The 25,101-nt window shown below is 50.7% G+C and overlaps 1 protein-coding gene across 4 annotated transcripts in view; it reads left to right on the forward strand.

The window, feature by feature from the left end:
* The first annotated feature begins 1,955 nt into the window (after positions 1 to 1,955).
* TBC1D10A (TBC1 domain family member 10A) overlaps positions 1,956 to 25,101 on the forward strand; it is a 35,745-nt gene continuing 12,599 nt past the window's right edge. The window contains exons 1-2 of one of the 4 annotated variants that reach the window (XM_055252516.2): positions 1,956 to 2,244; positions 24,792 to 24,891. In XM_055252516.2, the coding sequence (XP_055108491.1) occupies positions 2,036 to 2,244; positions 24,792 to 24,891 (309 nt within the window). In that variant the 5' untranslated portion in view covers positions 1,956 to 2,035. Of the gene's footprint in view, positions 2,245 to 24,476; positions 24,530 to 24,770; positions 24,892 to 25,101 lie in introns of those variants that run through there. The other 3 variants (XM_055252519.2, XM_055252517.2, XM_063623645.1) reach the window with 3 other exon arrangements.

Raw genomic sequence — 25,101 nt, forward strand, 5'->3', positions numbered from 1 at the left:
CCTTTCCTGGGATAGGCCCACACCACCATGAAAGACTCATACTGCCCCTCCTGGGAGCTGGGTCCAGGAGCCCACCACTGTGTCTGGAGTTACTGAAGAGAAGGAACATCCTCCTAGACTGAGAGTTTAAGACCAAAATAGCCTGTGCCCACTCCCATGTCTGTTCTTGCCTTGTTTATGGAAAGCCAGAAGCTCATGGAATGTGAGGATTGTACAATGACGCCATCAAGAATGTCCGGGCCACATGGCATCAAGGTGAAATCACTCAAGGCTCAAGACCCCCTCTTGGGGCTTGCCTTGGGGCCCTGAATAGTCTGTCCTAGGCCCTGCAGCCAGGTCTGACTCTTCCAGTCCTTTCCCCTCTCTAGGCCTGTCTCTCCCACAGGTCTGCAGGGAGTGTCAGATGACAATATACTGTGACTTGTAAACCATAAAGTACTAGACATAAGTGAGGAGCTATCATTATATTATAGATCCAAGAGTGGACAATCTCTAGGGTCAGAAATCAGCTGCTTGGGGCTAAGCCCATATAGATAAAATCGGCCCATCCCTCCAAATATAAGCAGTTGGTAAGAACTAAGTTCGAATCCCGGCTCTATTCACAGCTAATTCTGGGACCTTAGGCAACTGACTTTACCTGACTTTACCTCAGTCTCCTTAACTGTAAAATGGGACTAATAATGGTGTATACCTCATTGCTAAGAGATTACAAGACATGTTGCAACCAATTTGGAAAACAGTTTGCCAGTTCCTCAAAAGGTTAAACAGTTGCCATGTGACCCAGCAATTCCACTCTTCCTTATCTATCCAAGAGAAATGAAAACATAGGCCCCCACACGAAAGCTTTTACCTGAATGGTCAGAGCAGCATTATTCATAATGGCTAAAAACTAGAAACACGCGAATGACCATCACTGATAAATGGAAAAACAAAATCTGGTATATCCCAGCTCCCAGGAGGGGCAGTATGGGTCTTTCATGGCGGTGTGGGCCTATCCAAGGAAAGGGAGGGGCGGAGCCAGACATACCTGGGGCAGATGTCAATCCAGAAGCACTGATACATGCCACTATGTGGATGAACCTTGAAAATGTTCAAGAAAAAGAATCCAGACATAAAAGGCCATATATTGTATAATTCCATTTATATGAAATATCCAGAAGAGGGAAATGTATAGAAACAGAAAGCAGATTAGTGGTTGCCAGGGACTGGGGGAGCCAGTATGCGGAGTCACTGCTAATTGGTAGGAGTTTCTTTTTGGGGTGATGAAAATGTTCTAAAATTAGAATGTTGTGATGGCTGCACAACTCTGTAAATATGCTAAAAATCATTGTACACTTTAAACGTGAATTTATGGTATGTTTATGTTCCATAAAACTGCTGGGGAAAAGACTGCAGGAGAAAGTAGGTAGAGCTTCGGGCGTGCGTGGCTCAGTAAACGCTGGTGATTATTAATAATTAGGTCTCACGAGATAATTTAAAGCCCCAGAAGCAGTGAGTGCAATGGGACTGCCAGACTTCTGGCTCAGGCTGGGCCTTTAAGCCGCTCTGCGTCACTGAACTCACTTGGGCCTCCTCAGAGTTCCTCATAAATGAATGGGGGAAACAATCCCTACCACGTCCTTGGGGTATCGCAAGGAGCGGGACTCAGGAGGCAGATGAGGAATCCACGGAGGAAGCCCTGGGCCTCCGGCTCGCGCTCTGCAGTAGGTGACAGGCCCCGCTTGCGGCCAACCCGGAAAGGCCCGAGCTCGTCCAGGTGAGTTCTTGTGATTGGCAGCCCGGAGGAGGGCGGGGAGGGCTGCGGTGACGGCTGCCCCGCCCCCTCACGTCGGGCTTGTTGGCGCCCTCCGGGGGAAGGTGGGCGGGGCCCGGGGTCCGCGGCGCCCATTGGGCGTGGGGGGGAGAGCTCCCGGGTGGGCCTGGAGCCCCGCCCCCGCCCTTGCGGCGGCCAATAGGCGCCGCGCGTGGGCGGGGCGTCGGCGGCAGCCGGGCGGCTGAGGTGGCCGCTGGAGCTCAGGCGGCGGGCGCGGCCGGGATGGCGAAGAGCAGCGGAGAGAATGGGCCGCGCGCGCCCGCGGCCGGGGAAAGCCTGTCTGGAACCCGGGAGAGCCTGGCCCAGGGCCCCGACGCCGCAACCACCGACGAACTCAGCTCTCTCGGGTCCGACTCGGAGGCCAACGGCTTCGCCGAGCGCCGCATCGACAAGTTCGGCTTCATCGTGGGCTCGCAGGGCGCCGAGGGCGCGTGAGTAGCGCCAGGGGTCGGGACTGAGCGCGGTACCCACGCGGGGGGCCTCGACACGGACGGAGGCGCCCTCGGGACTTGCCGACACGTCCCCCTCCCAAGCAGGGACCACTAATCCCCCTTCCCTCCCCTGCCCCACCCCCACCACCCCTGCCTTCCTAGACCCGCCCCCTTCGCAGTCCTACTTCCGACCCAGGGGGCGGACGGGCCCACACCTCCACCCGCCACCTCCACCCTCCGGACAGACCGACCCGCTCCCAGGAAGGACCGACTGTGCCCTCCTTCCAGCCGTGGAACAGAATGACAGACTGCCCCAAACCCACCCCTGCCGCCAAGACCTTAGGGATGATTGTTTCTGCCACCCCGACAGGCTTCCGGATGGCTGGCGCCCCCCTCCATAGACACGTATTCTCTATCTTCCCCCTCCCACAAACCTACAGATGCCCTTGTCTCCCCTCCTCACTGCCCCCACACCAGGAGACCTCAGACCGACTTCAGGACTGACTGCCCTGCCCCCACCCCTTCCCAGAACAGACTGACCCTTTCCTCTAGGCATACAGACTTCTGGATGGACAGACATTGGTCACCTCCCTCCCCTTAGCCCCATCCTGGGACAGACAGTCCCTTCTCCTCATGGAAGGGTCAGAGAAGGGCCCCCTACCCCCTCACACACAGCTTCCTCCACTGGCATTGGCAACAGGTGGGCAGGTACTCCCCCTTCCCAGCACCTACAGGACGACAGGGAGCCCCACCACTAGGACAGACCGTCAGCTCCAGCAGCCACAGGAGCCAGTAGATGGGCTCTGTGTATGTCCTGTATATGCATGCGCCTCCTCCCAAAGACGGATCTTGGGCGTGGGACGGGGGCAGGCAGGGAGACAGCAGGGTCCCTGCTCATATTAGCACCCCCCGATGTCCTATCCCGAGAGCACCCAGACACCCAGCTAGCAGACAGGGAAATGTGGGGCAGTGGAACAGCACCTTGCCTCCAAGCTGGGCCCCACAGAATCCCCCGAGCCCAGGCCTCAGAGATCATGTGTACAGGCTGGCGGTCCCCTTAGGAAAGATGGCCTCCATACCCCACTCCCATCCCAGCTGTCCTGTCACGTGAGACCAGTGTTGTGCACAGAACTGACAAGGCTCCCTCCTGATGTGTGCTTTCCATCCCAATCACCAGTAGGAGCTCATGGGGCCCTGCCATGACCCTACTCCAGAGAATATCCTTTCTCCCCTTCTCCGACCAATTGAGATTGTCCAAGGTCACCCCAGACTCTCTCATGACTTATGGAAGCGCTTTAACTGTCTAAGAACCCCTGTCACTTCCGGGATTTTCCCCAGCCCTAAAGCCTCTTATCTACCAGGCCTCCTTCTTCCTTGGAGAAATCCAGGCCCCTCCCCTAAGGGGAGTTCCCTCTCACCCACTGGATCTGTCTCCTCCAGTACCTCCCTACTGGCTCACAGCAGGCTAGGCTTAGTCCAGGACTCAGAGCACCCCTCATTCTGAACCCTCACCCTGACTGATGCTTTGTCACAGTTCCCTAGGGATTCACTTGTGAGAACTTAGTGGGGACCTGGAGTGTTTTGAATTGAGGAGCAGTCACCTGGGATTAGGGCCCAGGGAGGGGTGTGGTCTTGAGATCTGAGAAAGGAGTTCCCAGTTGCATTTATGGGACCTTGGAAGGAAGAGCTCAGATTTGTGGGAGAATTCTAGGGCACGAGAATTCCTACTACATGCTTATCAGGCAGTCCACCAGATCTTGGGGTGCAGAGTAATGCGATATATTAGGAAAAGGCCAAACTTAGGAATTACACTTGCTAGCTTTGTGACCTTGAGCAAGATCCTGAATCCCTGAGCCTGTTTACTCACTGTAAAGGGCAACAGTAACACCCACTTCCCAGCATTACTCTGGGGGTTAAGTGAGATCAGATATGTGAAGGTGCCTAGCACAGCGCTTGGCACAAGTAGTGGCCCAGAAAATGTTAGTTTTCTTTCTTTCCTTCTAAGGGTCTGAGAAATGAAGAGAAAAATGAGGGCATATCTCTGGTATTTGTGGGCAGAGTGAGGCCCCAGTGGAAGCACCTCCCTTTGGCTGTAGTCCCCAACCAGGCAGCCAGACATGTCTTTCTTACCCCACAACCACAAACCCGGGATGTGGCTCTGCAGACACCCTCTACATCGCTGCTGTCTGTAGGGCTGGGGCTGAGGTGGGATCCCAGCTCCAGTCCTCTCTCCTTCCCTCACTTTCTGGAGCCTGTCATTCAACCTAAAATCTCTGGTATCTGAAAGGCTTCGATGTTCCCTACTTAATTTATATTGTGGTTTCAAAAAAGCCAAGAGTAAGTCCCTGCCCAAGGCCATAGAGGGGAAGTTATGGAAAGTTTCAGGGTGACCGCCCTGAACCCAGTCTCGTGGTTGAAGGCTAGGAGTCCATGTTCTATGCTAGAGAAGTGAAACGTTAGCACTTGTGGGTACTGTGGAGATGGTGGGGACTCTGACTCCAGATTAAAGGTCCATTTCAGCTACCCTGGGCCAAAGGTTGTCTCAAGACATTTTGGTTGTGGAAGTTGCCAGGCCTGGGGGTAAGAAAGCAGGTCACAGGCTACCTTACTCAGGTGACTATTAGCTACATGGCATGAGTAGATAAAAAAACCATAGACTGCACTGTACGGGATCTTTTTTTTGTGAGACAGAGTCTCGCTCTGTCACCCAGGCTGGAGTGCAATGGCGCAATCTCGACTCACTGCAGCCTCTGTCTCCTGGGTTCAAGTGATTCTCCTGTCTCAGCCTCCTGAGTAGCTGGGAGGCAGAGGTTGCACCCATCACCACGCCTGGCTAATTTTTCATATTTTTAGTAGAGATGGAGTTTCACCATGTTGGCCAGGCTGGTCTCGAACTCCTGACCTCAGGCGATGCACCCGCCTCAGCCTCCTGAAGTGCTGGGTTTACAGGCGTGAGCCACCATGCCTGGCCTGTAAGGGATCTTAATAGATTGATCAGCTCAGCCCTTACTTACATAGATGAGGAAACTGAGGCCCAGAGAGAAGAATAACTTTCTTAAGATCACAGCATATTAGTGGCAGAACTAGGACTTGGACTTAGGGTTTCTGACTCTCAGTACAGTTTCCACTGCCTTCACCATCCATAAATATGGCCTTTCGTCCCTGCAGGATATCAGGTGTCAGACAGGTAGAACAGAAGTGTCTTAGCAGTCACCTGCCTGCTCTTACCTTCCCTGGCTTTGCTCAGCACTTTCGACTCTCTCAGCAGTATATGAGGCTAATAGAAGTGGCCCAGAAGGATAAGAGTATGTTGTCATTACCAGTTCATTAGACTGATTAGCTTCAGGACTGGGAAGAGGCTCATTCACCTTTTTCTCCTCAGGCCTGCGGTGGAGTAATTAATACTTATTTACTGGGAGACATTTCAAGTCAGGAAGCTGAAAGTGGCAGGGCATGGTGGCTCACGCCTATAATCCCAGCACTTTGGGAGGCTGAGGTGGGTGGATCGCTTGAGTTCAGGAATTCGAGACCAGCCTGGGCAACATGGTGAAACTCCATCTCTACAAGAAAATACAAAAAATTAGCTGGGCATTGTGGTGGGCACCTGTAATCCCAGCTACTTGGGAGGCTGAGAGGTGGGAGGATCTCTTGAGCTCAGGAGGTGGAGGTTGCAGTAAGCCAAGATTGTGCCACTGTGCTCCACCCAGCTCTTTCTTGAGACAGAACATGATCCTGTCTCAAAAAAAAAAAAAAAAAGGCGAGGTGCTGTGCCTCACGCCTGTAATTCCAGCACTTTGGGAGGCTGAGGCAGGCAGACCGCTTGAGCCCAGGAGTTCAAGACCAGCCTGGCCAACATGGTGAAACCCCATCTCTACAAAAAATACAAAAATTAGTTCGGTATGGTAGCATGCACCTATAGTCCTAGCCACTCGGGAGGCTGAGGTAGGAGGACTGCTTGAGTCCAGGGAGATGGAGGTTGCAGTGAGCCGAAATCATGCCACTACACTCCAGCCCAGGAGACCTTGCCTAAAAAAAAAAAAAAAAAAAAAATGCTGAAAGTGACCTTAGAGATGGCCATCAGCATACAGATAGATAAACTGGAGGCCTGTGAGAAACCTGGAATTCCTGATTCCCAGTCCTAGGCCTTTCCATTTCTTCACCTTGTCTGTCTTTTGAGCCTACTCTGCAGGGAACCTTTAGTGAGACTGAGATGGTCCCTGTCTGTTTTCGAGTAGTAGCCACAGGCAAGAAAGCAGCTAGCCAGTAAATGATCCTGTGGGTGGCATAGGCATAGATCAGAGTGCCGACAGCATTAGTTCTTCTGGCTTGGCTGGAGACTGAGTGGGGCATTGAAGCCCAGGAAGGGCCGGGCGCAGTGGTTCACTGCCATAATCCCAGCACTTTGGGAGGCCGAGGCGGGTAGATCATTTGAGGTCAGGAGTTTGAGACCAGCCTGGCCAGCATGGTGAAACCCCGTCTCTACTAAAAATACAAAAATTAGCCAGGCAATAGTGGCTTGCACCCATAATCCCAGCTGCTCAGGAGGCTGAGACAGGAGAATCGCTTGAGCTTGGGAGGCGGAGGTTGCGATGAGTTGAGATCATGCCACTGTACTCCAGTCTGGGTGAGACAGTGAGATCATGTCTCAAAAAAAAAAAAAAAAAAAAAAAAAAAAAAAAAAAAAAAAAAAAAAAAAAGGCCTAGGAAGGACCAGTTGAGGAAAAAGACATGTTTTCAGCAGGGAAGGGTGGGAGGAGTGATGATACCCCTCCTGTCACTTTGGAGCAGGAAGAACAGACTTGTTTGGTGGCCCTTCTGTAGCATAGAGGAAGTGGTCGGGAAGGGAAAGAAGGATACAAGTTGTGTACCAGGTCTCCTGGCCCGAGGGAGGTGACCTGAGAGAGGTGGTCCCTGACCTTCTTCTCCTTTTCCTATGTGATTGTCAGGTCTGGCCTCCTGAGGCTGAGAGCTTCCCACCCAGCCTCAGTCCGCCCAGTCTGCAGGCCAGATGAGGTGAGGAGCTATGCTCTTTGGGATCCCATGGGTGTTGGCTTCCTGTTATGGGAGCAAGGGATCTGAGCTGGGCCCAGGGAGAAACATCTGGAATAGCAGTATTGCCTTCTTTAGTTCTCATTCCCTGGGCCTTTCATTACTAGCCAACTTTGGAAATCACAGAACTGGCTTAATTGGCATCCTTATAGTTTATTGTGTGCCAGTTTTTATTGGAGTGGGGTCAGGGCCCTCCTGGCAGGCCAGATTCTGACTCCTTGCCTTATTCTCTAGTTTGTAAACTCAGAGCATCTACCTTTCTTGAGCTGTTACAGATCCCAGGAGAGCATGGAGCTGGCATTGGGGTGGTCCTTGGGTGACCCATCTGGAAGGAGGCTTTGTACATATGGGGCCCTGGGCTGTGACTCTAGACTGCAGGCCCTCCCATTTTCTCTCATTTTTCCCTTCTTAGCCTCAAAGGAAAATCCGGTTTGGTGGCCCTGTGAGTGTTAGGTCCTCAGACAAGACCTGACTTGGCAAAGGAGGGAGCCGGCACACCAGCTGCTACCCTGGGAAGGTGCCTGAGTGTCCGCCTGCTGGGAAACTCTAAGCTGTGGGAAAGAGATAAGATGGTAGCACCTACTTGATGTTTTGTCCTACCAGCATCTGGTCCTGAAACAGGACCTCCCAAGGGTCAGTGAGGCCTGGCTCTGGCCCAGCCACCCAATCTGTTTATATCGAGGTGGGCGAGAGAAGGTGCTGTGTGCTCCCTCCTCACACAAGCGCCAGAGTCTGGCTGGCTATGTGATCTTGGACATGTTGCTTCACTTCTCTGAGCCTCAGTTTCTCACCTGCAGAATGGTTATGATAACACTGACTTTGCAGGATCATTTTGAGGTTTAAGTGAACTAATACAGGGTAGGTGCTCAGTGAATGTTCTTCTCCCTCTTAAAGACTGGAGCAGCTTGTGGTTCTATCTTTTCATTTTCTACTTCCCATCTTTGGCTATAATGATGAGTGTCAGTGAGGCCCAGCCCCTGTGGGCAGGAATGAACCCTAACCCATGGTGAATCCTCACTTCCCCTGAGAGGGGTGATTATCCCCATTCTGTGGATGAGCATACTGAAGACCGAGGAAAAAGTGCCCAAGGTTTGCCAGCTGGTAAATGGCAGAACTGGGACTAGAATCTGTTTCTTGACACTGCATCCAGTAGTGACTACGCCTTGCTAAGGTGGCAGCAGGCAGGGTGCCAGGTACTTACCAGTCCCTAAGGTCCCCACACTCAGGGCAGAAGTTAGCAGGAATCTGGCTGCCTCCCCCTCCCAGTATGGAGGGCAAAGCAGGTCTCAGTACAGTGAAAGGTCATGGCCATCAAGCAGGAGAAAGGCACAGGGAGGAAAATCCTTGGAGAGGTCCTGGAAGCATGGCCAGATCAGGCCTGGCCTAGTCCTCCCATAGGTCAGAGTCTGGATTGCACTGGTCTTGACCCCAACATGCTGCATAATGGCCATTTGACTTTGATATCTAGTCTGTGCTTTTTGGAAGAAGTGTTACTTTGTAGATGAGGCAGGGATTATGTTGCTTGTACCGGTGAGGAATCTGAAGGTTGGAGAACTCTTGCTGTTAGTGAACTGTGGAGCCAGATCAGAGAGGGATCCCAGGTCCTCCGACTGTTACCCAGTGCTCCTCTAGCTACATAGCACTGACCATTCTCTTCCCCTTTCTCCTCCTCAGTCAAGGTAATTGAGCCTGCAGCTTCAGGATGCATTGCCGACCAGAGTAGAGCCCTGCCATCATCCATCCATTGTCCTAGCTGATCACTTTATCCTGCAGACAGTACACTTGAGGGGTAGGAGGCCTCCTTTAACTGATTAGTCTGCCCCTGGTAAATCTATTGCCTCAATCCTGGGCCCAGAGACCCTCTCCAGCAGGGAGAACACTGTACTGGCCACCCCACTGGCAAGTCAATGCTCCTGATACTTAACCAGCTTAGAAGCCACCTCCTAGGATTTCAGGACAGCTGCCAACTTTGGCTTTCTCTGTCTCATCCTTCCATTTCCCATCTCTCCTCCCCCTACCCTACCCTACTCCATTCTGTGCCCTGTCCAGGTCTTCAGAGGCTGCCATAGCTTAGCACTCACCACCTCTTCAGGTAGAGAAATACTCAGCAGACCCAGCAGCCTGGGAGAGCAAACCAAGGTTTACTTTTGCCAGCTTAACCATCTTAGCAGTGAGCTTATTTACCACACATTTATTGAGCACCTACTCTGTCAGACCCTGTGATTGGACAAGAGATACAGAACTGAACAAGATGTCTGTATTTTATTGCCCTCAAGGCACTCACAGACTTGCTGAAAAATAGAACCACAGACAAATCTTTCCAGTGTTGAGTGATGAAGGCTGTCATTGAGGCATGCAGTTGCTCTGGGAGTACAGAGGAAAAAGCAGCCAGCCCCACCTACAGGAGCCTAGAGAGTAGTAGCATTTGATCCAGGCTTCAGAAGAGGCAAGGCTGGGCAGTGAATTGGATGAGAGGGGGCCCATGTGCAAAGTCCCTCCCAAAAGCAGTCGTTTGAGCATGTGTACCAAGAGCAGAGATGACAAGAAGAACGGGAGACAGTAGGATGATATGAAGCAAGGGTAGGTTAGGGAAATGGGTTGGGCGGTCCGAGTCTAGCCTTGAATGTCAGGCTGAGGCCTCCTGTGTTGCATAAAAGTTAGTCCAGGAAATGGGTTGGGCGATCTGAGTCCAGCCTTGAATGTCAGGCTGAGGTCTCCTGTGTTGCATAAAAGTTAGTCCAGGTCTGGCATGGAAGATGGCATAAAGAGGAGCTGGACTGCAGGCAGTGAGACCTGTTGGGAGAATCAAGGATGGCCTAAAAGGGCTGTAGTGAGACCTGGAAGAGGTCTGGAGCAGTGAGGATAAAGAGGCTGGCAAATCATTAGGGCTTGGTTCATGACTGCCATGTGGGCTGATGGAGAGGTAGGAAGACTCTGGACTAGCTGAAGTGGCTTTGGCCTCTTACAGAGTCCATTCTGGAGCCCTCTGGCTACAGGGAAGCAAGGCCAGCTGTGTCCTTCCTCTGAAGAGGGCAGTGGGCTGCTAGTGACTCTACGTTTTCACAGCTCTGGGCTCCCCAAGGTGCCTGGTATGGCTGGCTTGCCCAGGGCACATCAAGGGGTTCTTTATTTCCTTCCAGCAGGAGAGTAGGTTGGCTGACCTGGTTGGAGAAGGAATAGGATAAGCGGTGTTGAGCTTCCTGGTCTCTGCCTGGCAGACATATTGGATAATAAGGAAGGATGCAAGGAGAACCAGAAGAGAGGAGTGGGGCTTGAGGACATGGAAAACCTACCTTAGGGTGGTATGGCAACTGGGGAGAGTGGGTTTGGGCCTTTGGACACAGCATAAACTGATCAAGGGGAGGCAGTTGGCAACTGGAGGCTTGTTTGACCTCACCTAGCACCTTTATTCTGTTCTTAGAGGTGGTGCCTTGGCTGGGACAAAACCTGTGAGAAGGCAAACCCCTCAGCACTTACAAGGGGCACCACCAGTGGCATCTGGAGATGAGAGATTCTGGCTGGAAATGTGGATTTTAGGTTAGTGTTTGAGAAAGGGCTCTGAACCAGGCACAGGGGTCAGAGTGTCAGTGATGGCTCCACCACTGACCTTTGTAATATGTGACCTAGGCACATCCCTCACCCAACCATGGGGCTAATGCTTCCAGTTTTTTTCACCCAGACCTTACTATATGTGTAGCCCTGTGCTAGGCTCAGGATATAGACCTGATCTTGCCCTCACAGGGAAAGCAGACATTAAACAAGTAGTTTCAACCAGCTTGGGCAACATAGTGAGACCCTGTCTCTAAAAAATAAATTAGCTGGGCAGGGTGGCACGTGCCGGTAGCCCTAGCTACTATGGAGGCTGAGGCTGAGGCTGAGCCTGGGAGTTTGAGGCTGCAGTGAGCTGTGATTGTGCCACTGCATTCCAGCCTGGGTGACGGAGCGAGACCCCATTTCTAAAAAAAAATTTTAAAAAGAGAAATAAGTTACCAGGTGTGGTTGTATACAAAGGATTGTGAGGATCAAATGAGATAATTGGATTAGGAGCATAGTGTAAACAAATACTGCTGAACAGAGATCTGGAGACCTTAGCCCTATGCCTTACTGAGCCACTAACTAGCTGTGTGACCTTGAGAAAGTTGCTTAATCTTGGTTTTGTTTTGTTTTGTTTTGTTTTTTTGAGATGGAGTTTTGCTCTTTTGTGCAGGCTGGAGTGAAATGGCACAATTGATCTCGGCTTACTGCAACCCCTGCCTCCCAGGTTTAAGCGATTGTCATGCCTCAGCCTCCCGGGTTCAAGTGATTCTCATGCCTCAGCCTCCTGAGTAGCTGGGGTTTTAAGTGCCCACCACCATGCCCAGCTAATTTTTGCATTTTTAGTAGAGATGGAGTTTTGCCATGTTGGCCAGGTTGGTCTCAAACTCCTGACCTCAGGTGATCCACCCACCTCGGCCTCCCAAAGTGCTGGGATTACAGGCATGAGCCACCATGCCGGGCAAAAGTTGCTTAATCTTTTTAACCTCAGTTTTCCCCACATAAAAATTACGCAGTATGTGTGTGTGTATGTGTGTTTGTTTTTTTTTTTTTTTTTTTTTTTTGAGACGGAGTCTCGCTCTGTCGCCCAGGCTGGAGTGCAGTGGCGCGATCTCGGCTCACTGCAAGCTCCGCCTCCCGGGTTCACGCCATTCTCCTGCCTCAGCCTCTCCGAGTAGCTGGGACTACAGGCGCCCGCCACCACGCCCGGCTAATTTTTTTTTTGTATTTTTAGTAGAGATGGGGTTTCACCGTGGTCTCGATCTCCTGACCTCGTGATCCACCCGCCTCAGCCTCCCAAAGTGCTGGGATTACAAGTGTGAGCCACCGCGCCCGGCCATGTGTTTGTTTTTAAGAGACAGGGTCTGGCTCTGTCACCCAGGCTGGAATGCAGTGGTGCAATCACAGCTCACTGCAGCCTCAACCTCCCAGGCACAAGCGATCTTCCCACCTCAGCCTCCTGAGTAGCTGGGATTACAGGCTGAAGCCACCCTGCCTGGCTACTTTTTTTACTTTTCGTAGAGACAGAGTCTCACTATGTTGCCCAGGCTGGTTTCAAACTCCTGGACACAAGCGATCCTCCCTCCTCAGCCTCCCAAAGTGCTTACATTGTAGGCATGAGCCACTGTGCCAGCCAACTAAGGCAGTTTTAGTGGGATGGTGTTGAAGACAGCTACATCTGACATCCTGAGACTGACCGTGGAGTATATGAAAAGTGCTTTGAAGCCTGAGTAACATAGGGAGACCCCATCTCTACATCCCATAATTTAAAAATTAGCTGGGCATAGTGGTGCACACCTGTTGTCCCAGCTACTTAGGAGGCTGAGGTAGGAGGATCACTTGAGCCTGGGAAATCAAGGCTGCACTGAGCCGTTATTGCACTACTGCACTCCAGCCTGGGCAATGGAGACCCTATCTCAAAAAAAAAAAAAAATAGTGCTTTGAGAAGTTCTCTATGTGGTACCACGCAAGTTCAGGGGGGTTACCATGGCACATGCCACAGAAGCCACTGCTCCCAGCATGCTCTGTTCCTCTTGTGAGAGGACCTCTCTGATTGAGACAGGGTCTTTTTTGCACAGGTTGGTCTTAAACTCCTGGCTTCAAGTGATCTTCCTGCCTCTGCCTCCCAAAGTGCTGGGATTAGAGGCATGAACTACCATACCAGGCTGGACTTCTCTTTGTGTGCAGGATCAGTGTGCCTCAGGTCTTTGGGGATGTAATCAAATCAAGGGATGCTTTGATTTATCTAGCTCTTTAGTCTGTAAAGTGCTTTCATTTCCACTGCCTCTCAGTAACCCTTATAGGAGCTATGGGAAATTGGTAGGCTATTATTTTACCCTGTTTCCTGATAAGGAAACCAAGGGTGAGCAAGTGATGGAACAGGGCCTGGCACCCAGCACTCCTCCTTCTTAATTTCCCATCTTACCAAAGTTGCTGACCACTGTGTGGCCTCTCCTCCTCCCCTTCCTGTCCCAGTCTTAGGACTTCAGCCCAGCCCCAAGTGTCTATACTTCTCCTGCCAGGCTTTTCAGGTTGTTTTTGTTGCTGGGTTGTCATGATGGATGACACAATTCCTGTCCCAGGACTCCACACACAGCTCCTCATATGTACCCCAAGACAAGGCAGGAGCAGCTGGGTCGTGAGTGGCCCAGTGAAGGAGCATAAGTTTGGAGAACTCCCGTCCCTCCTCAGTGCTTTGGGCCTTGGACACTGTGAGTCCAGAAGTGATATTCCCTGGCCAGCCACTTTTGGAGAATGCTGTTGCTTTCCCTCTCATCTTTGCCTGGCTTCACAAAAAAGGAGAACCTAGGCTGGGCACTGTGGCTCACGCCGATAATCCCAGTACTCTGAGAGGCCGAGGTGGATAGATCACTTCAGTCCAGGAGTTCAAGACCAGCCTGGGCAACATAGCGAAACTGTATCTCTACTAAAAATACAAAAAAATTAGCTGGGTGTGGCGGTGGCCTTGGGAGCAGGAGTATTATTAGGATTAAGGGAGATGTTGTTGGTAAAGCACCCAGCACAGTGTCTGTCACAAAGTAAGGGCTCTGTGGAACATGGCGGCTCTCACAATTCGAGTGTAAATTACCCTCTGAGATTTTGCCTCAGGCATTTAGCATAATGATAAGGGAGCAATGCAGCTTTGGGGTGAAAATCTGGCTTCCCTCACGTGCTCTTCCAACCTACCCCATGACCGTGGAGGTTAGGCAGGAGCCAGTCCCACTCAGCTTGTGGTCTGGGGCTTCCTGGCCTGCCAGGGCAGGTTGGGAATCCCCCCATGAGTTCCTCGCTGAGTCATCTGGAGCAGGGCTCTGATCTGAGGGCCTGACCTTCCCTTTCCTTGGTCTGTAAAGATAAGCAGAAGTAAGAGCAAAGGTGGGCCTCCGGAAAGATTCCACTGAAGGCTTGCAACCAGAGTGCTGCCCAGGGCCTCTGTCCTCCTGGGTGGTGGTAATCACTTGGGGAAGGAGTCAGAGTTTGCTTAATAATTACCACCACCCTCCTCTGTGGTTTTTTTGGTGGGTTTTTTTTTTTTTTCTTTCTTGAGTCAGGGTCTCCCTCTGTCACCCAGGCTGGAGTGCAGTGGCATGATTATGGCTCACTGCAGCCTTGAACTCCTGGGCTCAAGCAATCTTCCACCTCAGCCTCCTGAGTAGCTATGACTACAGACATGCACCACTATGCCTGGCTAATTTTTAAAAGAATTTTGTAGAGACAGGGTCTCACTCTCTTGCCCAGGCTGGTCTCAAACTCCTGGCCTCAAGCAATCCTCTGGCCTTTGCCTCCCAAAATGTTGGGATTATAGGCATGAGCTACTGTGCCTGGCACCAAGCAGACTTTCATCCTGAGCTTCCTGTTCTGCTTCTGAGTGACCCCCTCCATCCTCTCAGGATAGTCACAGTAATGCCATTTCACAGAGGAGCCTGTATGGTGGACGAGGTTTTCACCTACATCACCTTGTTTAATTCTGTGAGAGTATTTATCATCATAGTCCCCATTTTAAGAAGCAGAAACCAAGTCCCAGAGAGGCAAAGTGACTTGCCAAGCATCACACAGCTTGTGTCTCTGAGTCCATTGAGCTCCAAGTTCCTCAGGAGCAAGGCTGTGTATACCCAGCCTACTGGACAGCACTTGGTGGTGGAGTTGAGTGACAGAGGGAGAGATGAGCAGGGCCCGGATTCACTTTCCAGTGCCATCCTCTGCTTGACTTGGACTTTGGCCAGTTACTGTCTTTCTGAAGAACCTGAGTTTCCTTATTCACAAAAGGGAGTTGATAATTAGAGGACTTATCTCATGGGCTTGTCAGGATTAAATGAAATAATGTAAGTTAAGTGCTGAACACAGTGTCTGGTGCATAGCAAACGTCTGGTAAGTGTTATAACAGACATTCAGTTAAGTTAATTGAATATTAGAATTGTAATGTTATAAAATGCCATCATCAAGCAGATCTGTGCTCAGCCCTGTGCTGGGCTTTGAGGAAGATCTAGAGCTGGTACCAGGCCAGAGAGGGAACGCTCTTTATCAAGTTCTTACTATGCTTTACATACCTGATCTCAAGGTAGAGGAGCATATTCCCTTTTCACTGCTGACAACACTTAATGAAATTCAGAGTGTCTGAGGTCACCAAGCTCATGAATCAGTCAACACACACATTTGTTGACCAGGCGCGGTGGCTCACGCCTGTAATCCCCACACTTTGGGAGGCTGAGGCAGGTGGATCATGAGGTCAGGAGATCGAAACCATCCTGGCCAACATGATGAAACCCCGTCTCTCCTTAAAAAAAAAAAAAAAAAAAAAATACAAAAATTAGCTGGGCGTGGTGGCACACACCTGTAGTCCCAGCTACTCAGGAGGCTGAGGCAGGAGAATCGCTTGAACCCGGGAGGCGGAGGTTGCAGTGAGCCGAGATTGCGCCACTGCACTCCAGCCTGGGCGACAGAGCAAGACTCCGTCTCAAAACAACAACAACAACACACACACACACACACACACACACACACACACACACACACACATTTATTGAGCACCAGCTAGGTATCAGGCTTGGGACACACTGCAGAGAATGAGGCCAAGAGAGCCCCTGCCCTCCAGGAACACCCCTTCTCATGAAATGCTGCCTCTGCAGAACAGCCCTTAGGTGGAGAAGTTCCACCTGTCCCACTGGACTGCTCACAATCCCCAAACAAGCCATTCCCTTTCCTATTAACTTGCATTTGAACATACTGAGTGTTTTGCCTGGTGTGTCCTTTCCCCTTTCTCAGCCTAGCTACTTCCTGTCACCCTTCAAACCCCAATTCAAAAGTCAACTCCCCTTCAAAGCTTTCTCTAAATAGCCCGTCCTCACCCTGGGGTCTTTTTGCAGTCCCCTAGCCCCTTCTACATGCTCCTGTGATGGCACTTCTTCTCTGTGTGCTAGTTATTTACCTACCTGTTTGTCGCTGCCAGATTGACCTCCTCAAGGGCAGGGACCACATTTTATTCATCTTTGTAGATTCAGGGCCTGGAACACAGGCTCTAGAAAGGTGTGCATGGAATATAATGAGGGGCTGATTGTGTTCTGTCCCTGGAGTAGTTAGGAGAGGCTTTGTAGAGATGAGAAGGAGTTCGGAATGAGGCTTCCCAAGATGATGGCACCAAAATTGAATGGGGGTTGAAGGAAGATGGCTCAGGGGTAGGGGCCTCTAGAGATGGGACTAGGGGAGAAAGGGATGTGCAGGGGAACAGGAGGGCCTTGAGAGCCAGGGTCTGAAGTTTCTTTGTTTTTTGTGTTGTTGTTGTTATTGTTGTTCTTTGTTTTTTTGTTTGTTTGTTTTGAGAAAAGGTCTTGCCCTGTGACCTAGTGGCCCAGTCTAGGGTGCAGTGGCACAGTTATGGTTCACTGCAGCTTCAAACTCCTGAGCTCAAGTGATCCTCCCACTTCAGTCTCCCGAGCAGCTGGGACAACAGGGCATGTGCTGTAATGCTCAGCTACAGGGCCTGACGTTTCTGTTGGATAATGAGGGCAGTAGGGAGCCATGGACGAGTCTGGGCAGAGGAGGGGCCTTATATAAACAGTGAGTCAAGACTAATCTTGGTAAGATCTATCAATGAGATCTAGCAGTTTGGTAAGGATGAGTCAGGGTGGCCCCTGGGTGCCTGCAGTGAGATTGTGATCAAAGGACTCAGTCACCAGCAAGGGAATTTCAAGCAGCACTCTGCCTGGTAGGAGCTGGGATTTGGAGAAGGGATGTCTTCTGTTGAGAATAGTCTCAGGCAGCACGCAGTGACTAATACCTGTAATCCCAACACTTTGGGAGGCTGATGCAGGCAGATCACTTGAGCCCAGGAGTTTGAGACTAGCCTGGGCAACACGGCGAAACCTTGTCTCTACAAAAAATACAAAACTTAGTGGGGCATGGTAGCATGAACCTATGGTCCCAGCTACTCAAGAGGCTGAGGTGGGAGGATGGCTTAAGCCCAGGAGGCAGAGGCTGCAGTGAGCCGAGATCATGCCACTGTACTCCATCTCGGGTGATAGAGCGAGACCCTAATACCTTTCTGCAGTTGTCAGGGAGAGCTGCTTGGGGGTTTCTCTGTGGTCTGTGCCCTTCCCTAGATGAGTACATCAGAGGAAAGTGGATTCCTTGATTTTTCTTTTTGGGAGCCAGCAAGGCTAGTGCTAAAGGAACCATTTCTCACACTGAGTAGGGTGGAGCTGAGCAGAGTGGAGAGCTGGGCAGAGGTCCAGGGCACCAAGGCCAGTGAAGGGTGGAGAGAACCTGTTTACCATTGTGCACTGACCCAGCACTGGAAGGAGCAGAGCCAGGGAATTCCTCATGGGAAAGAGAGGCAGCCCTAGAATTAGCCTGCATTGGGAAGGAGGGAGAGTGAAGCAAGCCAGACTCTCTCACTCAGACAGGGAGCCGGGACACTGCCAGCCGGCTCCCAGGCAGGGGTGGCCGGGCCCCAGAAGGGAGTGCCAGGCTGCTGCAGACCCTCTTCCTTTTTCCTACCAACTCACAGCATGCGTGGCATCAGGCAGACCGCTTACCTTCTGGGGAGGGGATGGCCTCACTGCATGATCTCATAGGTTTCCCAGTCCTGACAGCCATTTACACACCACCAGCCTACCCTCTCCTGCACTTTGGTTTCTCATCATCACTTCCTATGGAACTGGTCTAAAAGCCATTTATACCTTCATTCATTACCACCTCTTAGGGTAGTGAACTCCAGAGGTTGTTGCCTCGTATGCAAAACAGGTCAGCCTTTTGTTTTTCCTCACTTCACTTTCAGGCTCTGGGTGGAGAGGGAAGCCCTCTGGATTGGTGATTGGCCATGCTCTCCCTGCACATCCACTTCCCAATTTTCCACACTTTGGTGGGACTTCCTCCAGCTGCCTTCTCTCCATCCTGGAGACCCAAGTGTGAGGGTTTTTTTTCACGTTATTCACTCCTGCCTTTCTCGGCACAGAGGGTGATAAGAAGAGGGAAGGGAATGTGACAGGGATTGAAGCTGTGGTATGAGCGGGGGACTTTATATGTCTTGGGTAGTTTAGTGCTCAGGTGGCAGCCTCTACTTCCAGGCTATGTAACCTTGGGCATATTACTCCACTGTGCTGAATCTTAGTGCTCTTGTCTATTAAGTGGAGATAATTAAAGCTATTTCCTTGGGGGATTGTGTGCCTCTGTAGTGCTTGGCAGAGCTAGTACACAGCCAGCCCATGAAATATGTCAGCTCTTATTGCCTCACATCATGTTTACCAGTGTTCTCCGAGGAGGTGGCATTCCTCCTGGGTTATAGATGAGGAACTGGAAGCTCCGAGCAAAGCAGCCAGCCCTGTTTCACACAGCTGTAAAGCGACAGAGCTGGGATCAGCAGCCAGGAGTTGGAATTTGTTTACCATTGAGCAAATTTTTTTTTTTTTTTTGAGACGGAGTCTTGCTCTGTCTCCCAGGCGGGAGTGCAGTGGCGCGATCTCGGCTCACTGCAAGCTCCGCCTCCCGGGTTCATGCCATTCTCCTGCCTCAGCCTCCCGAGTAGCTGGGACTACAGGCGCCCGCCAACACGTCCGGCTAATTTTTTGTATTTTTAGTAGAGATGGGGTTTCACTGTGTTAGCCAGGATGGTCTCGATCTCCTGACCTCGTGATCCACCCGCCTCGGCCTCCCAAAGTGCTGGGATTACAGGCTTGAGCCACCGCGCCCGGCCTACCATTGAGCAAATTAAGTAATCTCTCAGAGTCTCAATTCTTCATGAGTAAAATGGTGGTAATCATGCCCTGCCTTCCTCAAAGGCCTATGTGTAGGGACCAGTCAGATGAGAAAAGAGATGTGAAAGTGCTAGTTAAGCTGCAAATACCAGTCACCTAATAGCTACCATTTTCTGGCCACCCACCAGGCTGGGCCCTTGTACTCTGCAGCCCTATAAGAGATGAGGTGTGCGTTATGACCCCACTTAAAGATGAAGAAGTTGTCACATGTTTTGCACATGGTCTCCCAGTTAGTAGACGGCAGACCTGGAGTACCTAGCTCAGCTGACTTCAAGTCCCCACTCTATTTATTCTCCCCTACACCCCACCTGGTTTCCCCTATGGGTGAAAGGAGGATCAGTCCTGTGGTCTGTGACCTCAGACTTTCTGCTTAGGGTGTATTTCTCTTTGTTTGGCCTGGTTCAGGGAGTGAGGCTTGGAGGAGGGTTTAGACGGGTTCCTTGGTATCAAGATTCATCTCCCAGGACAGGCTAGGATAAGGAGGTGATGGGCATGGGCACTGCCCTTGCTGAGCCTGCCTAGCCAGAGGTGCTGAGATGTGCTTGGGCAGAAAGCAGATGTCTAGAAGGACAAGGGAAGAGAGAACCCCAGCCCTTGGTCTCAGCAGCCTGGGAAACAGTCTTGTCCTTCTGGACTTTTGGAAGCCTCGAGCCTCTGGGTTTTGGGAGAACGCTAGGAAACTGGGAACCTGCAGAGAATGGGGTCAGCAGAGTGTCACTGCTGCCTTGGACCATGACATGGCACAGCATGGCTAAGCCTGTTCCAGTCCAGGAGCCTGACAAGATCTGTGATTAGGTGCCACCTCTGTCTCCTCTGAGCCTTTCCTCCTCAGAAGCTGGGGCTGCCAGCAAATGGCAGATTGCCCTGGCTGGGTGCAGTGGCTCATGCCTGTCATCCCAGCACTTTGGGAGGCTGAGGTGGGTGGATCACATGGTCAAGAGATTGAGACCATCCTGGCCAACATGGTGAAACCCCGTCTCTACTAAAAATACAAAAATTAGCTGGGTGTGGTGGTGCCCCAGCTACTTGGGATGCTGAGGCAAGAGAATTGCTTAAATCCTGGAGGCGGAGGTTGCAGTGAGCCGAGATCATGCCACTGCACTCCAGCCTGGGCGACAGAGCAAGACTCCGTCTCAAAAAAAAAAAAAAAAAAAAGAAAAGAAAAAGGCGGATTACCCAGGCTTACCATCTGCACCTGAGGTTGTGCTGGCAAACCATCCCATCCAGTATGTATTGGTGTCTCTGAGCATTGCTAGGTACGGGCAGGCCACTCACTGGGGCAGTCAGAACACTGGAGGAGGGGGTTAGACTGTCTTCATTGGCTTGGGGGCCAGAGATGGAGCCATACAGAAGCATCTGGAGAAGGGCCTGATTTCCCCACAGCCTTCCCCAGGGAGCTGGAAGTAGCATATAGGCCGCTGTGACAGAGGGGAAGCCCTGGGTCAGCCACTTACTTATTAGCTTTGTGACTTTGTCCAAGTCATACAACCTTTCTGATCAGGCCAAGTCTGTCATGGGCCAAATGGAAATAGTAATTAATCTGTGAGGGCCCCACTTCACTGGGCTATTAGAGGGACATGTACAATTTCTAAGGCAGAAGTAGCTTGTAGCCCTGATGCAGTGCAGATGAGGGTAATGATGTCATGGAGAAAGCCAGGCAGGCAGCTGTTGAACACCTGGGGCGTGTGCAGTAGGAGTCACAGAAGTTCAAGACCTGGTCCAGCTAGGGAGGGACAGTGCTGAGTAATATAAGCAAGTGGTAATGAAGTGTGTATTTCACACTTAATGACTTGACTCATTTATCAGTTGGTGCTGAAATCAGTTTTAGGGGCTTGTGACCAGCATTTAAAACAATAGAATAGAAAAATATAAAATCAATCTGGAAATATCAGAGTACATTAGTACATGTAAGGGCAACTCTTTCCTAAAATGTACTCTGGTTGTGTGTGTGTATGTGTGTTTGTGTGGGTCTCAGTTTAAAAAGCGTGAGACATGGTGTTCTGAGCCAGGATGAAGATCTTCAGGTTGGAGGACATTTTACGAGATCTGGGCAGGCAGGCAGGCAGGCATGCAGGCTGTGTGGAGGCTGAGGGCTTGGCCTGTGGAGGCAGAGAAGTGTCAAGACAAAGGTCAAGAGCATGAGCTGTAGTGTCAGTCAGGCCTGGGTTTGAGTCCCAGCTCTGCCACTTATAGCTACATGGTCTTAAGGAACACTCTTAACATTACTAAGCCTTAGATTCTACTTTAAAATGGGGAGAATGGGCTGGGCGCGGTGGCTCACGCCTGTAATCCCAACACTTCAGGAGGCCGAGGCGGGTGGATCACCTGAGGTGAGGAGTTTAAGACCAGCCTGGTCAACATAGTGAAACCCTGTCTCTACTAAAAATGCAAAAAAATAGCCAGGTGTGGTGGCGGGCGCCTGTAATCCCAGCTACTTGGGAGGCTGAGGCACGAGAATCACTTGAACCTGGAAGGTGGAGGTTGCAGTGAGCCGAGATCGCGCCATTGCACTCCAGCTTGGGCAACAAGCGTAAAACTCCGTCTCAAAAAAAACAAAATAAAAAGGGGAGAATGATGTTATAATAGGGTTATTACAAAAGGTACATGTGATAAAGGTATGTGAAGCATTGAGAAGAAAATTGTAAGTAGTAAATAATCTACAAATGGTAACTACTGTTGTTGATATTATTATGGTGGTTTTTAATGTAATATTGGGCTCTGAAGGGTTACTGTCACTTGGAGAAGGAAGAAGAAAGGACATTCAGGTAGGGATGAGTGGATGATGAGGGATAAACATGTGTGTGCCTGGTATGGGAGGGGTCTAGAATTGTGTGGCCTCAAAAGGGATGTTGAGATTACGGGTGGAATTTACTAGGACAATTTTGGCATAACGTGGAGAAGAAAGCTTTAGCAGTGGAAACTGTTTAACAACAGGGTGACTTCACCTCGAGGTAAGGAAGGCCCATCCATGGAGCAGTTCCAGCAGTGGCTGAGCCACAAGAAACTGGTCTCACTTGTCTCTTTTGGCTTCAGAGACTCCCTCAGGCTACCTTAAGGAAGGAGGGGTTTTCTGGAGGATGAGTGAGGCCTCCAGATTTGCGACATCCCCCATAGGCCATTTGTGGTCCCTTATACTGGGCCAGCTTCTCTCTCACTAGCAATTGGTTCCTGCCCTCTCCACTGTCAAGAGGAAGCCTCCTCAGGGCTTCTACACTGTCATACTATTTTCAGGGACCCCTCTGGCCCCAGCTTCATCTCACAGCTCCTCTGTGGGCCTCCTTAGAGGGTCAAATTCATAAGATAGACTGTACTAGCATATAGCGAAACTGAGGATCAGAGAAGGAAGGGGACCTGCCTATTGTAGAAAGGATTTCTATATCATACAGCAGTTGGATCAGATGTTTTCTAAGATCCTGACTGAGTTAATTGAAGGATATGTGAACCTTCTGATTTAAAAAAAAAAAAAAATAGCCTGCAATGTTTCAGGAGCATATCCTGTACCTAGAGACATCTACCTGCAGTTAGAGAGCACGTGGTACGCTGAGTGCTGGGTACAGGCAGACCTCCAGTGTCTTCCTTCTCACCATCTCCAGGTAGATTAAACTCCTCTTCTGTTAAAGGAAAAGCCATTCAGATGGCCATATTGCCTCAAAATTTTCCTAATTTAGGATTTAAAAAATCAAAACAGATCTTTCAATTGACATGCACAGTTTAAGTAGTAGTGGGTTTTTTGTTTCTGAGAAGATCTTGCCAAATCAGTGGTGTAGCTTAAAATCAGTGGTGTCTTAGAATCCAGGAAATATGGTAGTTTGTTTTGTATTCTTTTGAAATTCCGGTTTGAGGTTTGACATTGGGGGTTTGAAACTGCCAAAGCTGTTATCTGGCATCAGTTAAAAGAACTCTGAATTTAACATGTTCCTCTGTGTATCTGCAGTTGGGAGAATGGGCGTCTCTGAGTCCCTGCAGTTAGATTTTATCAATAAAGCCAGACTGAGGGTTGAGGTATCAAATAGACATATTTAATCACCTGTAAGTTCTTTGGAAACTGGTAATCTCAAGTGAAAACCTTGCCCTCAGTTTCTTCATCTGTGCAGTGGGGATATTGGATCAGCCATTATCTACATCCATAACTGCCAGAACTTCCTGTTGACTCAGTTTGGGCACCCTTCTGACTGGTTAACTAGAAGGCTGTTTCCCTGACTTGTTGCATAAGCAGTGCATTATGGGTGATGGAAGGTATCATGGCCTGGGAGGTGTGGGCCCTTAGTTTCTGCTCCTGGGATGTTTGGGGGTTGCCCGGAGATATATATCCCTTTGTAAATTACCTGACCTTTTGTAAAGGCGTGGTCCTTGCTTTGCTCAGGAAAAGCAAGGAAAGGAGTAACTCATGCCCTAGTTCTGCCTCTAGGTGGTGAGAGGGGCAGCAGTTCAAGGTGGGGTGCCTTGTATCAGTGCGTTGAGGGGGCCTCCTTTGCCTAGGCTGTAGTCCTTCCTCAGACGTTCAGTTCCAAGGCTGCTCTCAGGCCTGGGCACTTCCCCAGATAAAATGCACTGAAGAAGACCTTCCCTTTTGTGTCTTAGAGGCCTCAGCTCTGCCAGGGCCCCTCCCTCTGCTCTTCCAACCAGTAAAAGTCACAGTAGCACATTTCCTTCCGGCAGAGAGAGGATCAGAGACTCAGGCCTGGGCCAAGCCCCAGCCCCACCGTGTGCTGTTCCTGAGAACCTCCTCTGAGCTGCCTCCGACCCTGTGCTCCTTTCCGAGAGGTCAGGCAGCACTGTGTGCTGGCTCTTGGTTGGGACCTGACTTGGATTTGAGTCTGGGTTTTTCCACTGATTTGCTGTTGGACGCTGAGCAAGATACCTTGCCTGGGTATCTTACCTCTCTGAGCCTGTTTCCTCGTCTGTCATTAATACCTTATTCTGTTAAGAAAGCAGAAAAAAGCACCTTGGTGCTGAGGTGTTTTCCCCACATTCAGTGCCCACCAGAATATCAACTCCATGAGGGTCAAGACTTTGTTTTAATTATGGGACAGCATCCCCATAACCCACCCAAAGGCCCTTGCCCTAGAACAGTGCAACACAGTTGTGCTAGCTGCCCAGTCGGTAGATCTACAGATAGAAGAAGTGGTGTTTGATGGGGCTTTGAAGTATGTGTAGGATTTTGATGGGTGGAGACAATTTGGGAAGCATTCCAGCAAAGGGACTGGCATGAGTAAAGGCTGAGAGGTGGGAAAGGGCCAGGGCATAATTGGGGAAACTCTGAGTAATGAGTTTGGCTCAAGTAAAGAGGTGAGCATATTATTTCTGTACTCGTTTGACTAGTTTTTGTGTTCAACTCTGCACCTTGTACACTGGCCCTCTGAAGAGGCTTATTGACTAAGGCAGACCCAGGACAGGAATGCTTTGCTTTGCTGCACAGATGCAGACACTCACTCAGCCTCTGCCTCAGAGAGGTACTGTGGGTCCTGGCCACATTAGGGAAGTAGGCACTTGAACCACCTGCTGTCTCTCTAGCTTATGCCTTGAGGCAGTGGGTGGGGAGGTGGCGTGTTCCTTCTCATCTGTAATAGGATGGTCCGAGGTAGCAGTCCTGAAGGGAACAGCAGGGATGGTAGGCAGGAAGAATGGAGGTCTGACCAGGCTGGCGGCTGGGAACGAAGCCAGGGCCTTTGCTTCCCTTGGCACCTCTCACAGGCCCTGCCCTCTGCTCCACAGGCTGGAGGAAGTCCCCCTGGAGGTGCTGAGGCAGAGGGAGTCCAAGTGGCTGGACATGCTCAACAACTGGGACAAATGGATGGCCAAGAAGCACAAAAAGGTGAGGGGCCTGGCCTCAGGTCTTGGGCTGGGAGTTGGCAGTTTGGGGAGGAGGAGGAGGAAGGAGGAACTTCATCAGCTTAGGAAAGCAGGGGCTTCTCTAATTGCCAGATGCCTTAGGCGTCCTCCAGCTGCCAGTGCAAGACAGAAGCTGGCTTGAAGGCAGGGGGAAGGTTGGGCCCTCACACAATGACTTCAGATTCATGCAGAA

Source organism: Symphalangus syndactylus, chromosome 18, assembly GCF_028878055.3.
Source record: "Symphalangus syndactylus isolate Jambi chromosome 18, NHGRI_mSymSyn1-v2.1_pri, whole genome shotgun sequence".
Taxonomy (NCBI): domain Eukaryota; kingdom Metazoa; phylum Chordata; class Mammalia; order Primates; family Hylobatidae; genus Symphalangus; species Symphalangus syndactylus.